Source organism: Wolffia australiana, chromosome 16, assembly GCF_029677425.1.
Source record: "Wolffia australiana isolate 7733 chromosome 16, ASM2967742v1".
NCBI lineage: Eukaryota > Viridiplantae > Streptophyta > Magnoliopsida > Alismatales > Araceae > Wolffia > Wolffia australiana.
The window spans coordinates 10,554,302-10,579,141 of NC_135850.1; the positions used below are offsets into that span (position 1 = coordinate 10,554,302).

Sequence of the window (24,840 nt, forward strand, 5' to 3'; positions counted from 1 at the left end):
ATTAATAGTTTATTTTATAAATATTATTATTAATCTCACAAGCATCTTTCGTTATGATCTAGGTTGCTCACTACTAAAATTTCCCTCAAGCGTTATAACACTTAGTTTATAATAATATTTTAAAATTGTATTATTAACGTATGCAATGAATATTATAAAATGTCTTGCACAATCATGCATTCCGCAATAAAGCCCTAAATATCCTAACATACATCATATTAGGGATAATTTCTTAACATCTAAATAAATATGGGAGGAAATAATCACATAGATACGGTTCGAAAATCCTTGTAAAACTAGGCTAGTTATGAGATAATCATCAATAAAAAATAATTACAGAATACTACACTAAGATAAAATTAGTTTCTTGTTATTGGTCATAGATCAAACAAGTATAGAACAAATCATACTCGTCAATTAATCCATAATCCATTTTATTTGGTGATTAATCAGTCATCACCAACAGTCCATATCAAAATAATAATCGAGGATAATAACCGATCAAAAGAAGACTCCCCCATATAAAAATAGAGTTAAATTGGTCGATCTTCCGCCGATCAAATGAATGTCAAATAATTCGGATCAAAGCAATGATTAACTTTAGGAACAAATGTCCGCATTCGATAAAATCGGTGATAAAGAGTTAAAGATTCAATTCTTGAATCAAATTGCGCAGGAATCCGCAAAGAATCTCTGTTCATAGATTTTAGGTGTAACCGTAGACGACAGGAGAGCATGAACAAGTAGCAGTGAGAAAAGCGAAGATCACGAAACTCACCTTAATCACCAGAAGAATCACGAGCAGGAAAATAGGAAATTCCTTCCGTCGAGCCATCTTAGCTTGCGCAATCCGAAGGCTCGCCACGGCCACATCAGATGTTCTCTCCAGCTCCCTCTCCCTCCACTGTTCTTCGAAATCCTTGAAAATTTTCAAATCACCGTTACGCCATACAACTAAACAGATCTGAAAGCCGAATACTATTCCGAAAACAAAAAAATGGAGATCAAATCACGTATGTAGAGGAATGCTTGGAAAATAGATGTAAGTAGGTGTAGACATCGATTTTTTTTTTATGGAAAATGAGAAAAAATCTACGACGTACCTCGCACGAGGCGAGGACGGATCGAAATTTGAAAGAAAAAGATGTAAACAAGTGTAGACACCGATTTTTGCAAGGAAAACGAGAAAACTCCTCGGCTTACCTCGCACGAGACGGCTACGGACAGAGATTTGAGAGAAAAGAGAATGTTAATCAGAACAGATAGCGATTATTTCAAGGAAAACGAGAAAAACCTACGGTTTACCTCGCGCGAGGCGGCGACGGATCGAGGTTGAAAAGAAAAGAGATGTAAATCAGCGTCGATAGCGATTTTTTCAAGGAAAACGAGAAAAATCTACGGCTTACCTCTGCCGAGAGGGCGACGGATCGACACTTGAGAGAAGAGATCAATTGTGCCGCCCTGGCGCAACGCACGACGGTAATCAAATTAGAAATTTCTCCCGGGCTCGGGGAGACTCCGTTCCCCTTCATTTTCAAATTTAAATCTGCTTTTCTCTCATACCCGTATTTATATAGTTCACGGATGCGAACGGGACGGTTCTTTTCGTTCGTTGACGAAAAATTCGTCCGTCCCAAAGTTCGGACGGGACGGTCTCTGCGGTCCCCCTGTCAGAGGCGACCGCGTTCCCTTCGCGGGCCGACGTTTTCGTCCATGGACGAAATAACCGTCCTGTCAGAGGCCTTGGATATATTGCAGGGACACGGGTGGGACTATTTTTTCGTCCCGGGATGAAAAAATCTTCCCGTCCAAAGATACGGACGAATATAGGGACGAAAATTTGACCCGGGGACCACCGGACAGGATGGTTTTCGTCCCATGGGATGAAAAAACCGTCCGTCCAGTGGTCTCGGACGTTGGACAGACGAATCTGGACGGAAAACCGCCGGATTCACATCTGACGGTTGAGATGTAGCCACGTGGCCTCGCAATGACAATTTGTATCAAAGTCCCTGTTTTTTTACGTGCGTGCAAACGGACGCCGCTCAGAAATAATTGTAATATGGCCCTACGTATTCTCTCTCCTCCGGAATTCCCTAAAAAACTTAGAAAAATCTATATTAATATATTAAAAATATAAAATCGGGTTTTTTTGTCCGGGACGAGGGACGGGGCGAAAATTCATCCTGGGAGAACTGGACGGGACAAAAATTCATCCAGGGAGGACTGGACGGGACGGTTTTCTTGACACGTGCCATGCCATATGTCGAATTCCGAGTCGCCTAATGCACAGCTTTGTCCCGGGACATGGGAAGGGACGAGAATGTCTTGGACGGGACAGTTTTTGGAAGGGACAGGATGTGGATAAAAATATTAGGGATAAGACGACTTGGGCACGGGATGATCTTCATCTGGTCCTGTCCTTCGCCCCCGTCCTGGACGATCGTGCACTATACCCCTATTTTAGGGGAATAAAATATCTCTTTTCTTCCCAGATTGTGTATCCCGCACTGTACACCGTATAGAATCTGATATGGCTGGAATTTTCTAATTGATTACCCAACAAACTATCACAATAATTCTTTTAGTCACCTGACCACACTTATGTAAAGAACTTTGCATTTGTTGTATTTAAGGTTTGACAGTTTGGACAAGGGACCACCACCTAGAAAATTCCAACCTACCAGGCTAGTACCACCACCAAGAATAATGGTCTATTTTGCTTGGCTGCTTTGCCACCTCCCACCTGAGCTCTGCCATACTCCCACCTGACCACTTCCCCGAGAGTCGCCTCATGCTCCACCTCTGCCCTGCTTCTGGTTGTTTTGTATTCTATCTTTTTCCTTTTATCCTTCTATTATTATTCTTGTCATTTCTTCTCTTCTTATTTTCTTATTGTTATCTTAATTTTTTCTTTTCTTCTTATTTTTTGTCTTCTTTTCATGTTCTCTAATTCTTCTTTTATTATTACAACCATCTTCCTTTCTTCTTATCTTCTTCTTATTTTATTAATCTTATCATCTTCGTTTCTAATTCATGTATTTTTCTTTTTGTCTTCTATTATTCTCGTTTTCATCTTCTCTTATTATTGTTCTCTTCTTCTTATTTTATCAATCTTTTGATCTTTCGTTCATCCATAGTCTGTCCCCTTCTGAATATTTTTGTTCATCTCCCGTCTAGTGTGGAAACCATCCAGTCTGAGACATTCTTGTCACTCCTGACGTCAGGCACATGAAAAGGTGTGTCTTATGAACACTCTGCTCCTGCTCAGTCTCTCGGCTTCCCCTTGACTTTCCCTCTCAGACTCTTGGCTCTCACTTAGTTTTCCCTCTCAGGCTCTCTCAGCTCTCGCTTGTCTCCCTCTCAGCTCCTGCTTAGTTTTCCCTCTGGACTGCTGCTTGGATCCCACTGGATGAAAAAACCGTCTGGCCTGTCGTCCAAGGCCCTTCAAACATGGCAGTTTTTTTTGTCTCAACATTCATCTGATCTCTAGGATGGGACAATTTTTCGTCCATGGATGGAATAACCATCTCCTTTGCATCCATACACTCTAGTTGTATTCATTTCCTGCCTCAAAAAACTCATGTGCAAATCGAAAAAGCATACTTCTGACAATTTTGGTTTAAGTAGTAGTTGTTGGCAAAAACCGTAACATAGGGATGTAAGGTTTGGTTTTTGTTGAGGTATGAACAACTAACATTTTTTGTTTCTGTTTGTATTTGGTAATTTCACAAACATTCAGCTGTTTAGTGAGAAATTTTGACTGAATAAATGAAAGGTACTGAATTGAGGGAACTAATTCGTATGACTCTTTGTGTACAAGGCTGGCCAACAAAAGGGCTAAGACAGCTAATTCTAGGGCAATGACTTATATAACTTGTAAACATTAGATGATAGTTTCCAGATACATATAGTTTCATTTTATGAAGCAAATTGGACAGCTTTCAGTTACATATAGTTTCATTTGACTACTTTTATTTTTTAGTAAAATCTGGATATGTTATGGGATTTCTTGTAGTAATAAAGAACAATTCCCCATGTGTATACAATACATCCATATAAATGTATGTATATGCTGGTCTAGCTGGTTAAAAAACATCATCCAATAATTAGTTTCATATAAAGTGGAAAATCGACGTATCTTACCATTACTTTTAATGATTGACATGAAGTGCTAGTTGATGGTAGTTACCTTTGGAGTGGGAAAGTAAAAGTCAAATTTATTTGGTTTATTCTCCAAATTCAGACTGAATCCAATTGGATCTAATATAATATGTACTGGCGATCAGACCTCATACAGATAGAGTTTATAACATGGTCTCAAAAAACAAATATTTTTCTGGGCATGTGTCTTTTTTAAGGTTCACAGAGATTCTTAGTTGTTGGAACCTCTAGTTAGCAGTTTGATAATAAAACCGGTAAAGTGAATCTACAAATTTCTTTCAATTTCCAAAAAAACAAATGCATAACTATTAATCTCTGATATTCTAAATGTCAAAAACAGTCTGCCAGTTCAAAATACTGTTCAACCTGCCTGTTTGCTAAAGAATGAAAAACCCTAATTGAGACACTGGACCCTCCCCACATCAAGTCCCCAAAGAATTTAAAATCTTTAATCATCAAACTCCCCAAGCTATGAACTTGGGACGACGTCCTCGTTCCGTTCCGTTCCGTTCCTTCCAGCGTTGCGCTTAAAGGGAGACAAAACGGCAAAACTCCAGCCTCAGGTTTTCCCTCTTCTTCACAGAACGCTATTTCCGAACCGTCTCTCTCGGCGGAGCTCCAAATAGAAAGAAGAACACAACTCCATCCCATTCTCCACCATCATCATCATCATCATCATCATGGAGAACGGGAAGCCGAGAACGCAGCTCTGCTGGATGCAGAGCTCCATGAAAGCGAACATGTACGCGGCCATCGGCTTCACGCTGCTGACCCTCCTCCTCCTCTCCCGCTTCCTCCACCTCGCACTCCTCCGCCTCCGCCAGCCGCGCATCGTCTCAGAGTTCCTGGTCCTCTTCATCTCTCTCTCTTCCCCATCCCCTCATCCCCTCATCTCTCTCTCCTCCCCATCCCCTCATCTCCTCATCTCTCTCTCCTCCCCAGGTGGGCGTTCTCTCGGCCAACTCCGGCTTCCTCGACGTGATGGCGGGGGACAGCACGGGAGAGATACTCCGCGGGCTAGCGAGGCTGACCAGCGCGGCGTACATGCTGGCCGTCGGGCTTGAGATGGAGCCGCGCAACTTAGCGAGAAACGGAGGCCGCGACGGGGCCGTCGCCTACGCCGGCTTAGCCGCCGCTGCCGTCTTCTATCTCGCTCTCCATGGCCCTCTCTTGAACAAAGAGCACCTCCCCAGAACGGAGCTCGCCCCGTTCATCGCCGCCGTCGTCTTCGCCAACCCCTCCTCCTCCGTTCTCACCCGCCTCGTCGCCGCGCTGAAGATCGGCAAGTCCGACATCGGCCGCCTGGCCGTCCGATCCGCCATCCACGGCGACATGGCCTCCACGCTTCTCCTCTCTCTCCTCTCCGCCTCTGCCGCCGGCCGCGGCGGAGTTCTCTTCTCCCTCGTCGCCGCCGCGGCGGAGATGGCGGCGCTCGCCTGGGTTATTCTCAAGGCCGGGCCGCCGCTGCTCCGCCGCGCGGATATGCGGAACCCGGAAGGGAAGAGCGTTAAGGGGCTTGATCTTAGCTTGGGAGTTGTCTTGATTACCGGGATTATCACTGTTTTTGCGAGGTTTTCTTCCTACGACGTCGTGTTCGCGGCGTTTCTCGTTGGGCTGTTCTTGCCGAGAGAAGGAAGGATGCCTGCGGTGCTCGTCAGGAACTTGAATTTGTATCTGACTTCGGTCGGGTTACCGCTGTTTCTTTGCTACGCCGGGGTTGGGACTGATCTGCAGGTCTGGGTTGGGGGGTATGGGAAGAGAAGGTGGACGTGGGCTTCTTCCGCTGCGTCGGTCGCCGCTCTCGCTGCCATTACCACCGCCGGGAAGGTCTTGGGCACGCTCATCGCCGCTCGCTCCTACGGTCTACGCGTCCCCGAGGCCCTCGCCCTCGGCCTCCTCCTCAACGTTAAGGGCCATCTTCACATCTTCTTCACCGTCGTCGCCCGGGAGGTTCGTAACTCAAACTCAATCCTAACACAAATTTTAACGTGAAGCTTGGTTCTTAGCTTGAAAGTAGAGACAGTTGTTTCTAGTGGAATTTTTTCCGTAGGTTTTGAGTGGTGATGTTTGAACTGGTGTTTAAGATGACACCCTGCCTAGCAAAGTTTAAGAGGAGAAGTTGCTCCGTTGCTATAATTTATATCATGGTGCAGAGCCAAGATTAAGGGTTTGAACCCCAGAAATAGTTGTTTCTGGGGAATTTTTACGTAGGTTTTGAGTGGTGATGTTTAAACAGGTGTTTAAGATGACACCCTCCCTAGAAACGTTTAAGAGGAGAAGTATCTCCATTGCTGTAATTTATATCTTTTGGAAGTTCTATGCAATTGAATCTTAACCTGGTATAAATACAAGGCTAACGGTTTGAATCCTGGAAACAGTTGGTTTCTGGGGAATGTTTATGCAGGTTTTCGGGGTAGTGTTTGCACAGGTTTATAAGATCACACCCTGCCTACAATGTTTTAAGAGACGTAGCTCCATTCCTTTAATATATAGCCTCTAGAAGTGTTCGGCCCTTGAATTTTAACATGTTACCGAAGCCAAGGTTGGGGGTTTGAATCCTAGAAACAGCAGTTTCTGGCGAATGTTTAGACAGGTTTTTAGGAGTAAAGTTTAAACACATGTTTAGGATAACACCCTGCCTAGAAAGTTTCACGAGGAGATGTAGCTCCATTGATATAATTATAGCTTTTAGGGGTGGTTTGCACTTGAATCTTAACATGGTATCAGAGCCAAGATTGAGGGTTTGAATCCTATGCGTAGCTCGCTGAGCCTTCTCAAAAGTGTTGATGGGGAAGGTTTAAGCCAACACCCATCTACAAAAGTCGCGGATTTTTAGCACTCTGGTATCACAGCCCAGGTTGTGTATTTGAATCATAAACTCAACACACTCAGCCTTAGTAATTGGTGTTAGGGGAGAATGTTTAAAACAGCACCTTGGTTAGATAAGTTTATGAAGAAACATAGCTTGTTTGCTACAAGCTATAGCTTTTAGCACAGAAGTGGGAGCTTAAATCTTAACATGCCAGCAGAGCCTAGGTATTGGGTTTGAATCCTATATTCTACAACACACAACCTTAGCAGAAGGTAAATTTTAGAGAAAAAGTAGCTCCCTTGCTATCAGCTATATTAGTGCTTGAATTTTTACATGGTATCAGAGCCCCGTTTGAATCCTAGACGCAACACACTCAGCCTTAACAGCAGGCATTTAGGAAGAATTGTCTCAAATATATTTAAGAGAAAAAACAGTGCCGTTGCTATCATCTATAGCTTGTATCACACTGGTTGGCGCTTGAATCTTAACATGGTATCAGAGACCAGTTTGAATCCTCGACCCAACATGCTCAGCCTTAACAACATGAACTGAGGGAGGATCACTAAGATAAATTTAAGAGAAAAACTGGTGCCTTTGTTATCAACTACAGATTTTACCACAACGAGTGGTGCTTGGATCTGAACATGGTATCAGAGTACAGTTTGAATTCTAGTTGCGACATGCTTAGCACAAACAACAGGCGTTTAAGATAAAATTAAGAGAAAAAGTAGCACCCTTTCCTATCAGCTATAGTTTTTACAACAATGATTGACGCTTGAATCTTAACATGGTATCAGAGCCCAGTTTGAATCCTAGGGGCAACACAGTGGTGCCCAAACAACAGGAGTTTAAGATAAAATTATGAGAAAAAGTAGTGCCTGTAGTACCAGCTATAGCTTTTACCACAGTGACTGGCCCTTGAATCTTAACATGATATCAGAGCGCAGTTTGAATCCTAGGGGGCAATACAGCCCAAAAACAGGCGTTTAAGATAAAATTAAGAGAAAAAGTAGCACCCTTGCTATCAGCTATAGCTTTTACCACAGTGACTGGCCCTTGAATCTTAACATGATATCAGAGCGCAGTTTGAGTCCTAGGGGGAAATACAGCCCAAAAACAGGCGTTTAAGATAAAATTAAGAGAAAAAGCAGCGCACTTGCTACCAGTTATAGCTTTCACCAAAGGGATCAGCACTTCTTTACATGGTATCAGAGGCCAAGCAGCATCATCGAAATAAGCTACAACTTATAACAATAATTTTATTTTGGTGCAGAAGAAGGTGATCACTGCCCATGCAGCGCTGGTGGTGATGGTGCTGGTGATGGGCAGCATTGCGTTCATTCCGGGGGTGGTGGCGGCGGTGGTCTGGCGGGCGAGGAAAGCAGCGTTGAGCCGGGCGATGGGGCTTCAATGGCACGATCCTGCCACAGAACTAAGAATGGTGGTAGGCATCCACGGCCCTCATAACGTGCCCGCCATGATAGAGCTGGTGGAAGCTACCAAAGGCACGTCTCAGGCCCCGCTCACCGTCTACGCCATGGATCTGCTCGAGCTCACTCAGAGGAACGACGCGGCTCTGGTTCACGGCCATGGCGGGCTTGATGCAGTCGTCGTTAACGACGAGGCTGTCCAGGAAACGACCTCCGCCATTACTGAAGCTCTCGAAGCTTACGCCGAGGACGGCGATGGCGGAGTGGCAGTGAAGAGGTTTCTCACCGTCTCCGTCTTTGCTAACATGCACGTCGACCTCTGTAACCTCGCCCAGGACACGCTCGCCGTGCTCGTTCTACTGCCCTTCCACCGTTGCCAGCGCGTCGACGGCGCCATGGACAGGGGCCATGCTGGGTTTCGCCAAGTCAATGAGAAGGTACGCTTTTTCTTCTGGGTTTTTCCTTGGCAAAGAAATTTAAACTGGGTGTCATCAAACAAACCCTAATCCGCGTTTTTCTTAAGTTTTCTGGTCATCTCTCATTTTAGGGTTTCAATAGGAAAAATGGGTCTCGGTAAAACAGACTCTTATTTACTTTTCTCTACACTTTGAAATGGTCAAGGAACAAGTAAATTTAGGGTTTTTCTGTTCTTTTCTTTTTCAACTCTAAAAGAGTCAACAATGGTCCTGGTGTCATATCTTTTTTAGGGTTTGACGAAGAAACAAACCTATTACCCTCTTTCTCTTGATTTTTCTAAGATGATAATGACCCTCGTTTATTTGTTTGTTAACCATTGAAGCACCAAGATGTTTATACGGTTAACGTTAAAAAAGATGATGATACCCACTTTTTAGTTGTCTATCGATCATTAAAACGTCAAGCTGTTTCTAGGGTTAACCCAAGAAGCATCTTGACGTTTCAATGGTTAACAAAGAACTAAATACGGGTTATTATCATCTTTTTTAAGGTTAACTCTAGAAGCATCTTGACGTTTCATTGGTTAGCAAATAACCAAATAAGGGTCGTTATCATCTTTTTTAGGGTTAATCATTGAAGCATCTTAACATTTCAATGATCAAACAATTAAATGAGGGTTAGGCCTAGAAACATCTTGACGTTTGGATGGTCAACAGACACCTAAATAAGGATCATCATCATCTTTCTTAAGGTTCACCCAAGAAACATCTCGGTGTTTCAAAGGTTAACCAAAACGTCCAAATGAGGGTCATTATCATCTTTTAAGGGTTAACCCTAGAAACATATTGACGTTTCAATGGTTAACAAAAACAACAAAATGAGGGTCATTCTCACCTTTTTAAGGTTCACCCTAGAAACATCTTGACGTTTCAATGGCCAACAAACATTTCAAACAAGGGTCATTATCATGTTGACGTTTCAATGTTGACATCCAAATAAGGGTTATGGTCAAAACTTGTTTAGGGTTCACCCAACGAAACTCTAAACCAAACTCAACATGAGTCTTCCACATCTCTGATTTTAGGGTTTTCAGGAAGGTCCTCTCCGAAGCAAAAAATCACCCCCTCTTTCTATTCTTTACGGCAGGTGCTGAAGCACGCGCCATGCACGGTAGGCATATTAGTAGACAGAGGGCTGGGGGGGAGAAGAAGATCCTCGGCGTCGCACTCGGTAAGACAGATAGCGGCCATCTTCGTGGGGGGGAAAGACGACCGCGAGGCGCTGTGCTACGCGGGGAGGATGGCGGAGCACCCGGGCGTTCACGTCACAGCGATAAGGTTCCTCCACGACGCCGCGAGCAACGGCGGACTGGAGACGCGGCTCGACGACGAGTGCTTCGCGGAGTTCTACCGCCGACACGTGGCGGACGGCGGGGCGGCGTACGTGGAGAAATACGCGGCGAACGGGGCGGAGACGGTGGCGGCTCTGCGGGCGATGGAGCCGCTGTACGAGCTGTTCTTGGTGGGGCGCGGCGGCGAGCGGAGCCGAGCGCTGACGGGGGGAATGAGCGAGTGGGCAGAGTGCCCCGAGCTTGGCCCCATTGGCGATATTCTCGCTTCCTCTGATCTGTCCGTCTCAGCCTCTGTGCTTGTCGTTCAGCAGCGCTCTGATACTGGGCCTCTTCCCCCTGCCGCCGTAGACCCGGACTTCATCCCCTGAGAGAGATTTGAGATTAAGGGTAGAGTAGAATGGAGTAGTTTGTCTCTGTGTGTGCGTTTGTATGTGTGTTTGTGTTCGTGATTTGCTTGCCAAAGATGAATTGGAGTTAGCGCGTGTTCTATAATCGCTCTCTCCTTGTTCATTCCAAGAGAGTGTTAGTATTGTTGGAACATTAGTTACTATATACGTACCTAGTTTGAAAATTAAAAATATGTTTTACATTTCATTTTCTGTGTTATGTTGTGTTGCATATCCAAGTGAGTAGTGAGTTTTGTTCCCAAGCCCCTACAGATTGGTATCAGGGCTGGTGTTTTCAAAAGGACTGTGGAAGAAAAGTAAAAGCAAAGCTCCAAGAGTTCAAGTTACTGACTTATTACAACAGTAAGATAAAGTTGAACTTACTTTTGGTTTTGATTTGGTGTTGTTTTTCTTTTAAATGGCTGGGAAAGCACCCTGGGAAGGGTCTATCATTATTGTAACTCTTTTTAATGGAGAAAAATATTCTATGTGGAGTTCCAAGATGAAGCCCCTATTTAGAAGTCAAGATTTATGGGATATTGTTGAAAATGGTTTTATACCAGATGAAACAAAGAAAACTGAATTTAGATATTTGAATAGAAAAGATGCAAAGGCTTTGTTTATTATTCAAGAATCTGTTACTGAAAAAGTGTTTACAAAGATTTCTGAGGCAACTACAACACATGATGCTTGGTATATTTTGAAGAAAGATTTTCATGGAGGTGATAAAGTAGCAATGGTAAAATTACAAACATTGAGAAGAGAGTTTGAATATTTATCTATGAAGGTTGAAGAATCTGTCCAAGACTATTTTACTGGAGTTTTCTTAATTGTGAATCAAATGAGCAGATACGGAGAAGATATTTTAGAGAGAAAAATAGTGGAGAAGATGCTACGAAATTTGCCCACTAAGTTTGATTATGTTGTCACTGCAATTGAAGAATCAAAAGATTTTGATACATATAATCATGATGATTTGATGAGCTCTTTGATTGCTCATGAAGATAGAATGAACAGGTCAAAGGAAAAATCAATTGAAGAAGCATTTAAGGCAAATATTGATTTGTCTAAAAAAGAAGATCAGGCTATGTTGTCACGCTCAAGTCAATTTCACAAAGGAAGAGGTAGAGGAAGATCGGCAAGAGGAGGCAGACGACACAATCATCAAGGAGACTATTTTAATCAAACAAGAGGATTTAGAGCAGCATATGAAACAAGTTTTAGAGGCAGAGGTTTAAGCCGAGGACGAAGTCAAGGTCGAGGAAGATATCAATGGAATAGAAGAGAGGATAATGCAAATCCAGAAGGAACAAGAATATCCAGTGCAATTATTGCAAGAGATATGGGCATCGTGAAGGATACTGCTATTCAAAACAAAATTACCAAGCCAATTATGTGGAAGCTGAAGAACATGACGCATTTATGTCTAATATTACATCTTATTCTGATTTGAAAGATCTATGGTGCAACACTCAGCCTGCAGCAATCATATGGTTTTCAACAAAAATATGTTTGTTGAATTTGATGAGACACCAAGAGGAGAAGTTAAAGTGGGTGATGGAAAGAAAGTAAAGATTGAAGGAAAAGGAACAATTGAAGTTCAGACTTTAGGAGGAAAGAAGAGACTGGAAGATGTGAATTTTGTTCCAAGTTTTCATCATAACTTATTGAGTTTTGGACAACTGATGGAGAAAGGTATGAAATTTCATTTTGAGCATAATACATGTATTGTTAAGAACCAGAGGAAGGAGAAGCCAATCATGTATATTAACAGCATTGGTAAGAGGATGTTCCCTGTGAAATTAGAAGAGTTTCTCAATCATGCAATGATTTCAGAAAAGATGAATGATACATGGTTATGGCATAAAAGGTTTGGTCATTTGAATTTCAAAGCATTAAAGTTTTTAAGTAAACGAAAGCTTGTATATGGCTTACAGTTTATTTCTGAAGAAAATGATATTTGTGAGGGTTGCATTTATGGCAAGCAGAAGAAGAGAAAATTTTCCAATGAACATCCATGGAGAGGAAGAGCACCCTTGGAATTAGTTCATGCAGATGTATGTGGTCCTATGAAAACCTCATATTTGAGTGGAAGTAAGTATTTCCTACTATTCGTTGATGATTACTCAAGAATGTGCTGGGTTTATTTTTTGAAAGAGAAATCAGAGGTATTTCATAAATTTTATTGAATTCAAAGCAATGGCGGAAAATATGTGTGGGCATACTTTGAAAATTCTACGTACAGATAGAGGAGGAGAATTTCTTTCAAAGTCATTTCAGGATTATTGCAGAAAAGTTGGAATTCGTAGACAATTGACTGTAATAATAACTCCTCAGCAGAATGGAGTTGCTGAGATTAAGAGCAGGACACTTGTTGAAGCTGCTAGGAGCATGATGCATGAAAAAAATTTGCTTACTGAATTTTGGGCTGAAGCTGTTGCTATTGCAGCTTATATTCAAAATATTTCTCCTACGAGAGTCGTGGATGATATGACACCTTTTGAAGCCTGGTATGAGAAGAAATCAGCTGTTGGTCATTTAAGAGTATTTGGATGTATTACTTATGCTTTAATTGATCAAAGTGAACGTGGGAAGTTGGACAAGAAAAGTGAGAAATGCATTTTTGTTGGATACAATAATGAAAGCAAAAGTTACAGATTATATAATCCTTTAACAAAAAAGGTGATTATTAGAAGAGATGTTATTTTTGATGAGGAAAGCTTTTGGGATTGGAGTGAACATCCTACATATCAAGGAGAAAGGAATTCAGAAATACAAAGAATGAAATGGAGAAAGTATGGTTTTATCCTTGATTCAGATAGAAATTATGAATCACGACTGATTGAAGCTGAATCCCCATCACCACAAAGAAAGACAAAGTCGGTAAAAGAATTATATGAGACAAGTATTTTTGCACTTTTGTCACATGATGAACTAATAAGCTTTCAAGAAGCTAAAAGCAAGAAAGAGTGGAAGAATAGAATGGAAGATGAAATTAAGTGTATTGAGAAAAATGACACATGGGAGCTTGTGGATTTTACATCTTCAATTAAACCTATTGGAGTAAAATGGGTTTACAAAATCAAGCATACAGCAGATGGGAGTATACAGAGGTATAAGGCAAGGTTAGTAGCCAAAGGTTATGCACAAAATTATGGAATTGACTATTTTGAAACATTTTCACCTATTGCAAGACTTGAAATAATAAGAATTTTGTTAGCCATTACAGCTCAAAAGGCATGGAAGGTATATCAGTTTGATGTTAAATCTGCTTTCTTGAATGGTATTTTGAATGAAGAAGTTTATGTTATGCAACCTGAAGGATTTGTGGTTAAAGGAAAAGACGACAAAGTTTGCAAGTTGAAGAAAGCTTTATATAGTTTAAAACAAGCACCAAGAGCATGGTATGGAAGGTTACACCATTTTTTGATAAAGTATGGTTTTCAAAGAAGTGAAAATGAACATACCTTATACATCAAGAGGAGCAAAGGTGATCTTATGATTGTGAATATTTATGTTGATGACATGATTTATATGGGATTGTCTGATTCTCTTATTCAAGAATTCAAGAACCTAATGATGTCTGAATTTGAGATGACTGATCTTGGTTTACTTCATCATTTTCTTGGTCGTAAAATATTTCAAGATGAAAAGGGAATATTTATCTCTCAAGAAAGGTATGCATCAGAAATGTTAAAAAAATTTAATATGATATCATGCAAGTCATGTACTACTCCTATGAATTCAAATGAAAAGTTGACTTTGAATGATGGTATGACTTTGGTCGATGAGCAATTTTACAGAAGCATGGTAGGGAGTTTAATGTATTTGACAAATACAAAACCAGATATTATGCTATCTGTGAGTTTGGTGTCAAGAAATTTGAGTTATCCTTCTACCCATCATTTTGGAGCAGTGAAAAGAATTATGAGATATATATGTGGAACCAAAGAGTATGGATTACTATATGATCGATCATCTAATCTTCATTTGAGAGGATATGTGGATAGTGGTTGGGCAGGAGATAGAGATGAAAAAAAGAGTACGAGTGGATATGTTTTTCTCATCAGCTCAAGAGCTGTTTCATGGAGTTCAAAGAAGCAAGAGACAGTGGCATTATCTTCTTCAAAAGCTGAGTATGTGGCTGCAGCAAGTGCAAGTCAACATGGAATATGGCTCAAAATGATTTTGAAGGATCTTGGTGTAGAGCAAGAAAACTTTTATTTTGTTATGTGATAACATGTCAACAATTGCTATGGCCAAGAATCCAGTATTTCATGGAAGAACCAAACATATAGAGATAAAGCATCATTATATTAGGGAACAAGTCAATACCAGAGCAATTATTATGAAACATTGTTCATCTCTTGATCAAATTGCAGATGGATTTACCAAGGCTTTGGCTCAAGGAGGATTTGAGAAATTTAGAGATCATCTAGGAGTCAAACAGTCAACATTAAGGAGGATATGTTAGTATTGTTGAGTTTTCTAAAGACTTTTATGTCGGTTAATATGTCGGTTGGAACATTAGTTCCTATATATGTACCTAGTTTGAAAATTAAAAATAAGTTTTACATTTCATTTTCTGTGTTATGTTGTGTTGCATATCCAAGTGAGTAGTTAGTTTTGTTCCCAAGCCCCTACCGAGAGAACAGAAGATACCGAGTTTTACCCGAGCCATGGAGCCGCTAGATGAGCGAGTGCCCTGAGCTTGGCCCCATTGGCGATATTCTTGCTTCCTCTGATCTGTCCGTCTCCACCTCTGTGCTTGTTGTTCAGCAGCGCTCTGATACTGGGCCTCTTCCCTCTGCCGCCGTAGACCCGGACTTCATCCCCTGAGAGAGATTTGAGATTAAGGGTAGAGTAGAATAGAGTAGTTTGTCTCTGTTTGTGTGTGCATTTGTATGTGCGTTTGTGTTCGTGATTTGCTTGCCAAAGATGAATTTGAGTTAGTGTGTGTTCTACAATCGCTCTCTCCTTGTTCATTCCCAGAGAGAACAGAAATACCAAGTTTTACTCGAGCCATGGAGCCGCTAGATGAGCGAGTGCCCTGAGCTTGGCCCCATTGGCGATATTCTCGTTTCCTCTGATCTGTCCGTCTCTGCCTCTGTGCTTGTCCTTTAGCAACTCTGTGATACAGGGCCTCTTCCTCCTTCCGCCGTAGACCCGGACTTCATCCCTTGAGAGGGATTTTATATTAAGGGTAGAGTAGAATAGAGTAGTTTGTCTCTGTTTGTGTGTGCGTGATTAGCTTGTCAAAGATAAATTGGAGTTTGTGTGTGTCCTACAATGGCTCACTCCTTTTTTATTCCTTCGAAGAAAAGAAGATACTGAGGAGTTTTACGTGGGCGATGGAGCTGCTGGATGAGCTAGTGGGCAGAGTACCCCGAGCTTGGCCCCATTTGCGATATTTGTTAGGGAGTCGCAACTCGGCGGGCGCCTCTTGTTAGGAATTAATCAATATTAGATAGTAAAATCAATTTATATCCTATGCTAGTTAGAGACTTAGATTTTAGGATTTCATATAAGTTCAAATATAGAAATAGGATTCAAGATAGACTGATAGGATCCAACTTAGGATAGTTATAACGGGTAGGATTAAATCCGTGTAGCCCATGGGTCTACTGCACCGATCAACGGTGGTGATCAGTGCACCCGTAGTTATAACGGTCAGATTCAAACGTAGGAGAGCTGTTGTAACAGAGGGTCCACCGCACCGATTAATGGTGGTGATCGGTGCACTCGATCTGTTATAACGGACAAGATTGTAAACTGTTTAAACAACAGTTTATATCCGTTGTTCCCAATGGATATAACGTTGTAAACAGGCAACTAGCTATATTTAGGGTCATTAATTTACCTATAAGTATTCAACCAATGTTCATTCTAATTTCGAGGGAAATACAACAATCTTATACTCCTCTGTCTCGCCTATCCTCTATTCTCTCTCTCTCTCTCTCTCTCTCTCTCTCTCTCTTCTTCTCAAGTCTCTTCTTTCTTCTCTCTATTCTAGATTCTTATCAATATTCTCGCTTCCTCTGATCTGTCTGTCTCCGCCTCTGTGCTTGTTGTTCAGCAGCGCTCTGATACTGGGCCTCTTCCTCCTGCCGCCTTAGACCCAGACTTCATCCCCGGAGAGAGATTTTAGATTAGGGGTAGAGTAGAATGGAGTAGTTTGTCTCTGTTTGTGTGTGCCTTTGTGTGCGTGATTTGCTTGTCGAAAATGAATTGGCCTTTTTATGCGTGTCTTAAAAGGGCTATCTCATTTAGGAGTCTACCCCTAATTTCAAATATTGAGGAGTCTTACTCAGCAACATCAGGCATTCGACTTATAGAATTAAATATAAAAGTAGACTAGGAATAATATTTGAAGTACCGATTTTTAGCTAGTCCAGTCATGTTGACGAGTCAACATCAAAGTCATGGAAGAAGAAGAAAAAATATGGAAGGAAGAATAAAAAATAAGATGAAAGGAAGATGAAGAAAGGGATGGAAGCAGAAAAGAAGAATAAAACGATAAGAAGAGAACAAGATGAAAAGAAAAAGAGAAGAACAAAAAATCAAGAATAAAATAAGAAGAGAAGAAGAATAAGAGAATAAAAGGAGATAGTGACAATCAATAATAAAAGAAGAAGAGAAAATTTACAAAAATGATAAAACCAGATGAAAATTTTAATACAAAAATGAGAAGAACAGAGCAAGAAAGGATGTTCAAAATAAGAAGAAAATAAGAAAAAAGGAAAATGGACACAAGAAGTGAAGAAGAGAAGAAGAAAAGAAAAATATTGAAGAATACGAAAGGAGGATGAAAAGATAAATGACACAAGATGATGAAGAGGAGAACAAAGGACAAAGAAAAGAAGGAAAGAAGAAGAGAAGAAAATAAAAAATACAAGAGTAAGAGAGCAAGATGAAAACATTAATTAAATAATAATAATAATAATAATAATAATAATAATAATAATAAGAAGAAGAACAAGAAGGAGAAGAATAAGAATAAGAATAAGAATAAGAAGAAGAAGAACAAGAACAAGAACAAGACGAAGAATAATAATAATAATAATAATAATAATAATAATAATGATAATAATAAGAAGAAGAAGGACAAGAGGAAGAAGAAGAAGAAGAAGAAGAAGAAGAAGGACAAGAGGAAGAAGAAGAAGAAGAAGAAGAAGAAGAAGAAGGACAAGAGGAAGAAGAAGAAGAAGAAGAAGAAGAAGAAGGACAAGAGGAAGAAGAAGAAGAAGAAGAAGAAGAAGAAGAAAAAGAAGAAGAATAAAACGAAGAAGAATAAGAATAAGAAGAAGAAGAGAATAACAAAAAACCAAGATCAAAATAAGAAGAGAACGAGAATAAAAGAATAAAAAAGAGAGTCATAATGAATAAAAAGAGAAGAAGAGAAGAGTATACAAACAATAATAAAACACAATGAAAGTTTTAACGAGAAAATGAGAATAAGAGAAGACAAATGGCACAAGGTGATGAAGAGGAGAACAATGAATAAAAAGAGAAGAAGAGAAGTATACAAACAATAATAAAACAAAATAACAATTTTGATGAAAAAATGAGAAGAAGAGAGTAAGAAAGAAGAAAGAATGATGAAAATAAGAAGAAAAGAATAAGAATGGGAGATGAAAAGAAGAAGAGAACAAGAAAGGAAGATGAAAAGAAGAAGAAAAGAAGAAAATGAAAAGAGAAGAGCAAGAAAGGAGGATGAAAAGATAAATAAAACAAGATGATGAGAGAACAATGGATGAAGAAAATAACAAAAGAAGAAGAGAACAAGAAAACAAGAGGGGAAAAAGAAAAGAAAAAAAAACAACAAGAAAGGAAGACAAAAAAATTAATTAAATACAAAATAGAGAAGAACTAAGGAAGATGAAAAGAATAATAAAAGAAGAAGAAGAGAGGAACATAAGAAAAATAAAATCAGAAAATGAGAATAAAATAAAAAAGAAAAGGAAAATGAAAGAAAAAGAGAAGAAGACGAAGAGAAGAGGGGGGGGGGAGGAAGACAAGAGCACGAACTGGGGGAGGAAGAGTCCGATCTGACCGGTCCCCATTCAAAACTGTAACCCTACATATACCCTATACTTGTTATTAGAATAGAAGGTTAGGATTAAATATATGATCACAGATATAAGGCTAGCATCAAACATAGACAGGCTATAAGTGACAGTAAGACGTTACAACGTAATATAGATTTATCTTATAAAGATGAACCAATAACGTATGACTGAGTATGGTGAATACGATGTTGTTATTTACCTTGATGTTGTGCCTTCTCTCTCTCCTCTCCCCTCTCCCCTCTCTCGCTCTCTTCTTGTTTCTTGTCCATATCTTCTCTCTTCTTCTTGATCGCTGAGGATTGATGTCAGATCTTAATATGGTATTAAAGAATCCGATCAAGATCACAGAAGCAGTTTATGCCGCTGTACCAACCTTTTCGCTGAAATCACACCATCATGATCATCACAGGACAAGTCCCATGGTTGTTCCATCAGGAACATTGATAACCCTAAAGCTCAACAATGATAACTATCAATCTTAATTAGTATGATTTGATTAAATTTATGGAAGAATAGCCCCCTTCAAGTTCTATTTCAGATTCAGAAGGAACAATGATAGAAAACCCAAGCATTCACGCCTTCATGGAGGATCAACCAATGAGTTCTTGGTGTTCTTGATGAAATCCTGATTGAGTGATGTGGTACACAAAAACAGAATTCGTAAAATTTATAAATTAAAAAAATATAATATTAATTAGGTTTTCCTTTAGCGTGATCCAAATTCGGTTTAATCATATAGAAGGGGATTGAGTCGATGGAGCAGGGATCTAACAATGACACTTTGGTAATGCATTTGATATTCCTAACTTAATGGAAGTACAAGATTTAAAATGGTCGGCCAAAGTTTAGCACATAATTCTAAAGTAAACAACCACTCTGGCAAATTAACAATTATCGTAAAACAACAATTATCTCAAAGTTAAGGTGTCACAAGGTACCTCAGAGATGGGAGCCAATATCTTGATTGTTCTGATGTTGAATTTCCTTGATTGACATTGATTTGCAGCTCCAAGAGCAAGTGTGAATAAAGAGAGAAGGTGTGGGAAGCGGATAAAGGAAGTGTGAGATTTGATCGGCATGAGAATATGTTAATGTGTAATGTGAAAGGGGTGGAGATGAATTGTGGAAAAATGACTTACACAAAGGATATGATAAGGCGTGAGAATTGATGAAGTTAAAGAAGGGAGACAATGTGAACTAGATGGGGATGACGGGATGAGATGAAGGGATGTGTTCAATGATGGGGCTGATGGGGATAAGATGATAGGAAAATGATGGAGATGATAAAGTATGGAGAAATGGAAAGGAGGAGAGGAGTTGAAGATATTGAGGAAGAGAAGCCGCCGCAGCCGTTCCGCTGACGTTCCATTGCCATTATCACCAGAAAATCAGCAAGGAATCACTCTTTTCTCACAAAAAACTTCACATTAATTCTCATTAAAAAGTTTCCATACAAGCAGACTTATAACCGTTCTAAAGGAAAATAAACATGCAGTTACAAAGAAAATAAACTGTCAATTCAAAATGGTGGTTTAAGAGGAAGTGGTAGAGAGAATGGTGGTTCATGTAGAGAAAGTTGTGGGGAAAGCTGAGGGAGAGAGGTTCTGCAAAAAGTCAATTTGGAAGTTATAGGGAAGAGAGATGAAAGACAATTAGAGAGGAAAGAGAAAGGTGGAATTGTCAATAATAGTAGGGGGTTAAGAGGACGAGAGAACGGATAGAAAGAAAGAGAACAAGCGGAGAAGAAAAGTCAAAGAAAGGAGTTGAGTGAGGAGAGAGGTAAAGAACGTGAGAGAGGGAGGAGAAAAGTCAAAGAAGTGGGCTGAGGGAGGAGAGAGACAAAGAACGTGAGAGATAGAGAGAAAAGAAAAGGGAGCGAAGAGAGAGAGGGAAATGCTAAGCGCTTCCCATCACTGAGTCAATTCGCATGCATCAGTAAGACCAAATCCACAACAGGAGCCTTGAACAAGTTAGAAAATAAATTCTTCCACTGAAATCTAATCAGGATTTTGAAGCTCCACAGAAATTTTCATTTTACGTGCATTATATGATGACTACATATATGTGACACATTTTTGAATTGTTGTCGAGTCTCTAGAATCTTTCCATTTCTAAGGGGTCTTTGCGCATATTATTCCAATATCATTGTGACTAATTTCAAGTCACACAATGCATTCTTATCTTTCCAACCGAATTCCAGTTTGGGCATCTTCCCACCTTCAGCCAAGAATAGTCAATTTCAGAGTCTGCAAAGCCAGATTTTAACTCCGCACAGGGAAAATTATCTTACAAGGGGATATCATCATAATCGTGGTTGGGGAAGAGGCCAGACAAACATGTTTGAACCTAGACGCCATATATGCTCTCAATTTGAAAATCAAGCCGAAGAATGCTATTACACAAACATGAACACCAAAAATAAGGACACTGAAATATGAACATCATCAACAGTTTTAAGAATAATAGATGGTATCCAGATAGCAAAGCAACACATCTTGTTACTCATGATCAAGGTATGATAGTTCAACCAATTAACGACCATGGAAATGAGCATCTCCATCTGGGTAATGCCATATGTTTTGAGAATTCTATCCATAGGTTTCTCCAACATTTCTACACCCGATAAAAATATTTATTTAAAAAATGTTTTTATATCCCTAAAATCACTAAAATTTTATCTTTATTTCAAAAATGAATAATGGATAATAATGTTTATGTTTAATTTGATTCATCTTACTGGCTTGTGTAGGACAAGCAAACCAGTCAAATTCTACTCCATGGGGAAATTAAGGATGAGATTTACTACTTGAAGCCATATCAAACCCTACCCAAGATATACATTGGGGGAAAAGCTCCAACAGATATGTGAGGTTCAAGACCTTGACATCCATAATTAATGACATTCGAGCACATCACCAAGCATTTTGGGCTTCCATTCTCCATCGTTAATATAAAGCATTAATGTGATTTTTTTCGTACATCTAAGTCTAAAAAATTCCCTTTACCTCCCCCTTCACAGATCAAATAAATATATGGAGTTGGTTCCTTTGGATTTTTAGGGGCCTTCACCAATTTTATCTTGTTTTGGTTTTCATATTATGTCCTTTTTATCGACAATTTCATTAAGTACACTTGGCTTTACCCTCTTAAGAAGAAAATTTATCTATTATCCGGATTTTCAATCGGACTAGCTTGGGCACTGTCAATCTACCCACTCAAATTTATGACTCATAAAATTATACACAGAGTACCTTTCACACATACTCCATGACAAAATGGAAAATCAAAAACAAAAACACATACAATTAGTTCAAACTGCACTACCTTTACTTCACCAAGCTTGTAGGCCTAGAAAAATCTGGGATGAAGCTGTATATACAGAACTTCATGAATATAATTCCCCACCATGTTCTCAAAAATAAAAAACTTGATTCAAAATCTCATTGAAAACATAAAACAGATTACTCAATACTAATGGCATATGTTTGTTTATGTTTGTCTTACTTGAGATCCTATGACAGTTCAAACTAGAAGCACGAGCAGAAAGATATGTATATGTGGATACAGTTCTATGAACTTTGATTACATATGATAATAAATTAAAACAGGTAAGTCACATTTATTTCCCAGCTATTCTTTATGAAAACAAGTTTCCATTTTTTTGTTCAAAAGTTAACAATTTTTCAGGCATACTCCGATTTTATCCCAACAACATGTATAATAGTGCAAAAACAGATTTATCTGTGGTAAATTTCTTATTTAATTTCTCAGAAGCATGTCTAAAAGAACAGTCATCAGTTAAACAAAATGGTTTCATCATGCACCAACAGAAATTCCTCAAAATGCATTATCTCTTACCAACCAATCTATCTATGTTACATCTCCTCTGGGAAGAAACTTTTCCGTTTCGATTCTAGATCATCGTTATGCCAGTCTTTAAAGTATATTTGATAGAAATCCCGAGTTTAGAGTATCTTTCAAAACTTGGAGTCTTCATGAAGTTTACTTTCTAGGAGTTGATTTCAGCATTAGTTCCAACAAATCTTATAAAAACTCCCTCAAACATTACTATGTGACTGACATATTCAGTAGTTAATCATGCCTTTTTGTATAACCTCAATATTCTGAATTGTAACATAATGTACATCATGTAGTATTGCATCGAAAAATTTCAATGGGATGAAATTAATGCTGTCTGAATTTCAAGCATTACAAATACTTGGGCTTTAGATACTCATTATAAGAACTATCATGTTATAGGCTGCAAACGAGTTTATAAAATAAAGTATAAGCCATTTGGGGAGATTGAATGATATAAATCTAGACTTGTAGGAAAGGGTTTTAATCAACAAGGGTTTGATTTTAGTGAAACTTTTAGCCTGGTAATTTAACATACTAAGATACATTTGCTTTTTTACATTACTATTTGTGATAACTAGAAAATGCATCAATCAGATATGGGAAAACTAAAGGGAATGAAATATCCAAACTATCCCGATCATGTTTGTCATTTGAAAAATCCGTCTATTGTCTTAAATAGTCACCTAGAGCTTGGCTTACCAAATATTTCTACTATCAAAGTTCTTGGCTTTAAGGATGCAAAAAAAAAAATACGTATTCTTTTTTAATACTTCCTGAAACCAAACCAATTTTTTATTTTAATTTATGATGATGACGGATTGATGATGTGCCCTGATGCTGTGAAACCATATATCTCGTACAACAACAACAACAAGAACAATTTACAATTCATGATCTTGGTACCAACTATTTTCTTGGAATCGAATGAATAAAACATCCCCAATGTTTTATATTATCGCAGTCCAAATACCTTTCTATACTGTTACAATTGTTTCATATGGATGCAAGTAAAACCAATGTCCACTCCCTATTCATTATCATGCTCAACTATTTATAAAATTTATTCAGTTAATGACTTTCTATATAGAAAAATTGTTGTTTCCTGATAACATGCATCTTGTGCATTCATTTATATCATCTTTCAATATGTTTAATGCATAATTATCATGATTATGATGTATGTCGTCATTATTGTATGATATTTTCATCATTACCATGCCATTCCACTAAGTCTTAATTTATACTTATATTGAAAGTTAATTATATCTTGTATTTATGTTTGACCTTTCTCAAGATCAAATCATTTGAAACTAACACGTTCATTGAGTTTAGTTCTTTCTGGAATTAAGTGGATGAATAAGAAAGCAAGGAATAAAGGTGAATATAAGAAGCATCAAACTTGCCCTAGTTTCAATTTTTTAATGAACCTGGTGGCTCCTATAAGCTAATCCTTTTTGGTTTAAGTATATATCTCTGCTGGGATGGGTTTAAATAAGATGAAATAGAAACCAAAGGAGAAAATCTTATTAAAAATGCCTTACAAATTAAAAGATATGATTTTTCCCAGTTATATTGTTTATTTCAAAATGTGAATAATTTTTACGGTCCAAAAAGTACAAATGATTATAGGAAGGGGCCCATAGCAGCAGATAATATGGATGTATAAATGTGGAGGCATTTCAACCAGCCAACACAGATAGATTGGCCCAACGCACCACATGTGATAAAAAATGTGACCCATTGGAGACCAATTCCATCAAATGAAACCAAAACAGTTATTTGATATCTCATATCTCAGAGTCCTACTTTGTTCAGCAAACAAATCCATCAAATGTAGTATAAGCCCCGGCTACATATCTTGATGTTGCCGTTGCAACTCATTACAGATTGAAACTAGCATGTAGCATTGTACCATGGTGGAATCCTCTTTTCATTTCTAATACTCTAATATCTCTCCTTCAGTTGCATCTGATGAAAGCTCAGTTGGGCCATCACTTTCCAAGACATAGGCTATGTGTTCAGACTTAAGAAAAATGTTTGAGTTTTTGAGCCAATCAGTAAAGTTTGGTCCAATCAAACAGTTGACATTCATTATGCCACATATCTGGTTGATCGACGACATCTTTGCCTTCACGAAGTATTTCTAATGAATTACCAGTTCAAGCAAATCCTAAGTTCATCAAAATATTTAGCGCCCAGTAAATTCATCATTCTATACAACCCTTGCTGTGTTCTGTGCCTTGGTTCTGTCATAGGAAAAAAAAAAATTTCTATGAAGTGGAAGCTTTTAATCGATTCCGAATCGATCTTTAAAATTAGCACATCACATGTACCTTCTTGGAAACTTGTT

At 39.1% G+C, this 24,840-nt stretch overlaps 1 protein-coding gene and 1 long non-coding RNA gene across 2 annotated transcripts; one reads left to right on the forward strand and one right to left on the reverse strand.

The window, feature by feature from the left end:
- Nucleotides 1–576: 576 nt before the first annotated feature.
- LOC144713742 (uncharacterized) lies at nt 577–1,542 on the reverse strand. Its single transcript, XR_013584136.1, has 2 exons — nt 1,407–1,542; nt 577–919 (listed from the first exon to the last, which is right to left on the reverse strand). It is a non-coding gene; the product is annotated as an uncharacterized LOC144713742 (long non-coding RNA).
- Nucleotides 1,543–4,844: 3,302 nt separating this feature from the next.
- On the forward strand, nt 4,845–10,720 carry LOC144713513 (cation/H(+) antiporter 28-like). Its single transcript, XM_078588106.1, has 6 exons — nt 4,845–5,012; nt 5,107–6,114; nt 6,401–6,457; nt 6,569–6,592; nt 8,250–8,843; nt 9,970–10,720. The coding sequence occupies exons 1-6, from the start codon at nt 4,845–4,847 to the stop codon at nt 10,540–10,542; spliced, it is 2,424 nt and encodes an 807-aa protein (XP_078444232.1). The 3' UTR covers nt 10,543–10,720.
- Nucleotides 10,721–24,840: the final 14,120 nt, after the last annotated feature.

Bases quoted from the DNA above. Each gene is read 5' to 3' on its own strand.
- LOC144713513 (XM_078588106.1), top strand. From the start codon at position 4,845: ATGGAGAACGGGAAGCCGAGAACGCAGCTCTGCTGGATGCAGAGCTCC. The intron at 5,013-5,106 runs GTCCTCTTCATC...TCTCCTCCCCAG, and splicing joins GCATCGTCTCAGAGTTCCTG to GTGGGCGTTCTCTCGGCCAA. The intron at 6,115-6,400 runs GTTCGTAACTCA...ATGTTTAAACAG, and splicing joins TCACCGTCGTCGCCCGGGAG to GTGTTTAAGATGACACCCTC.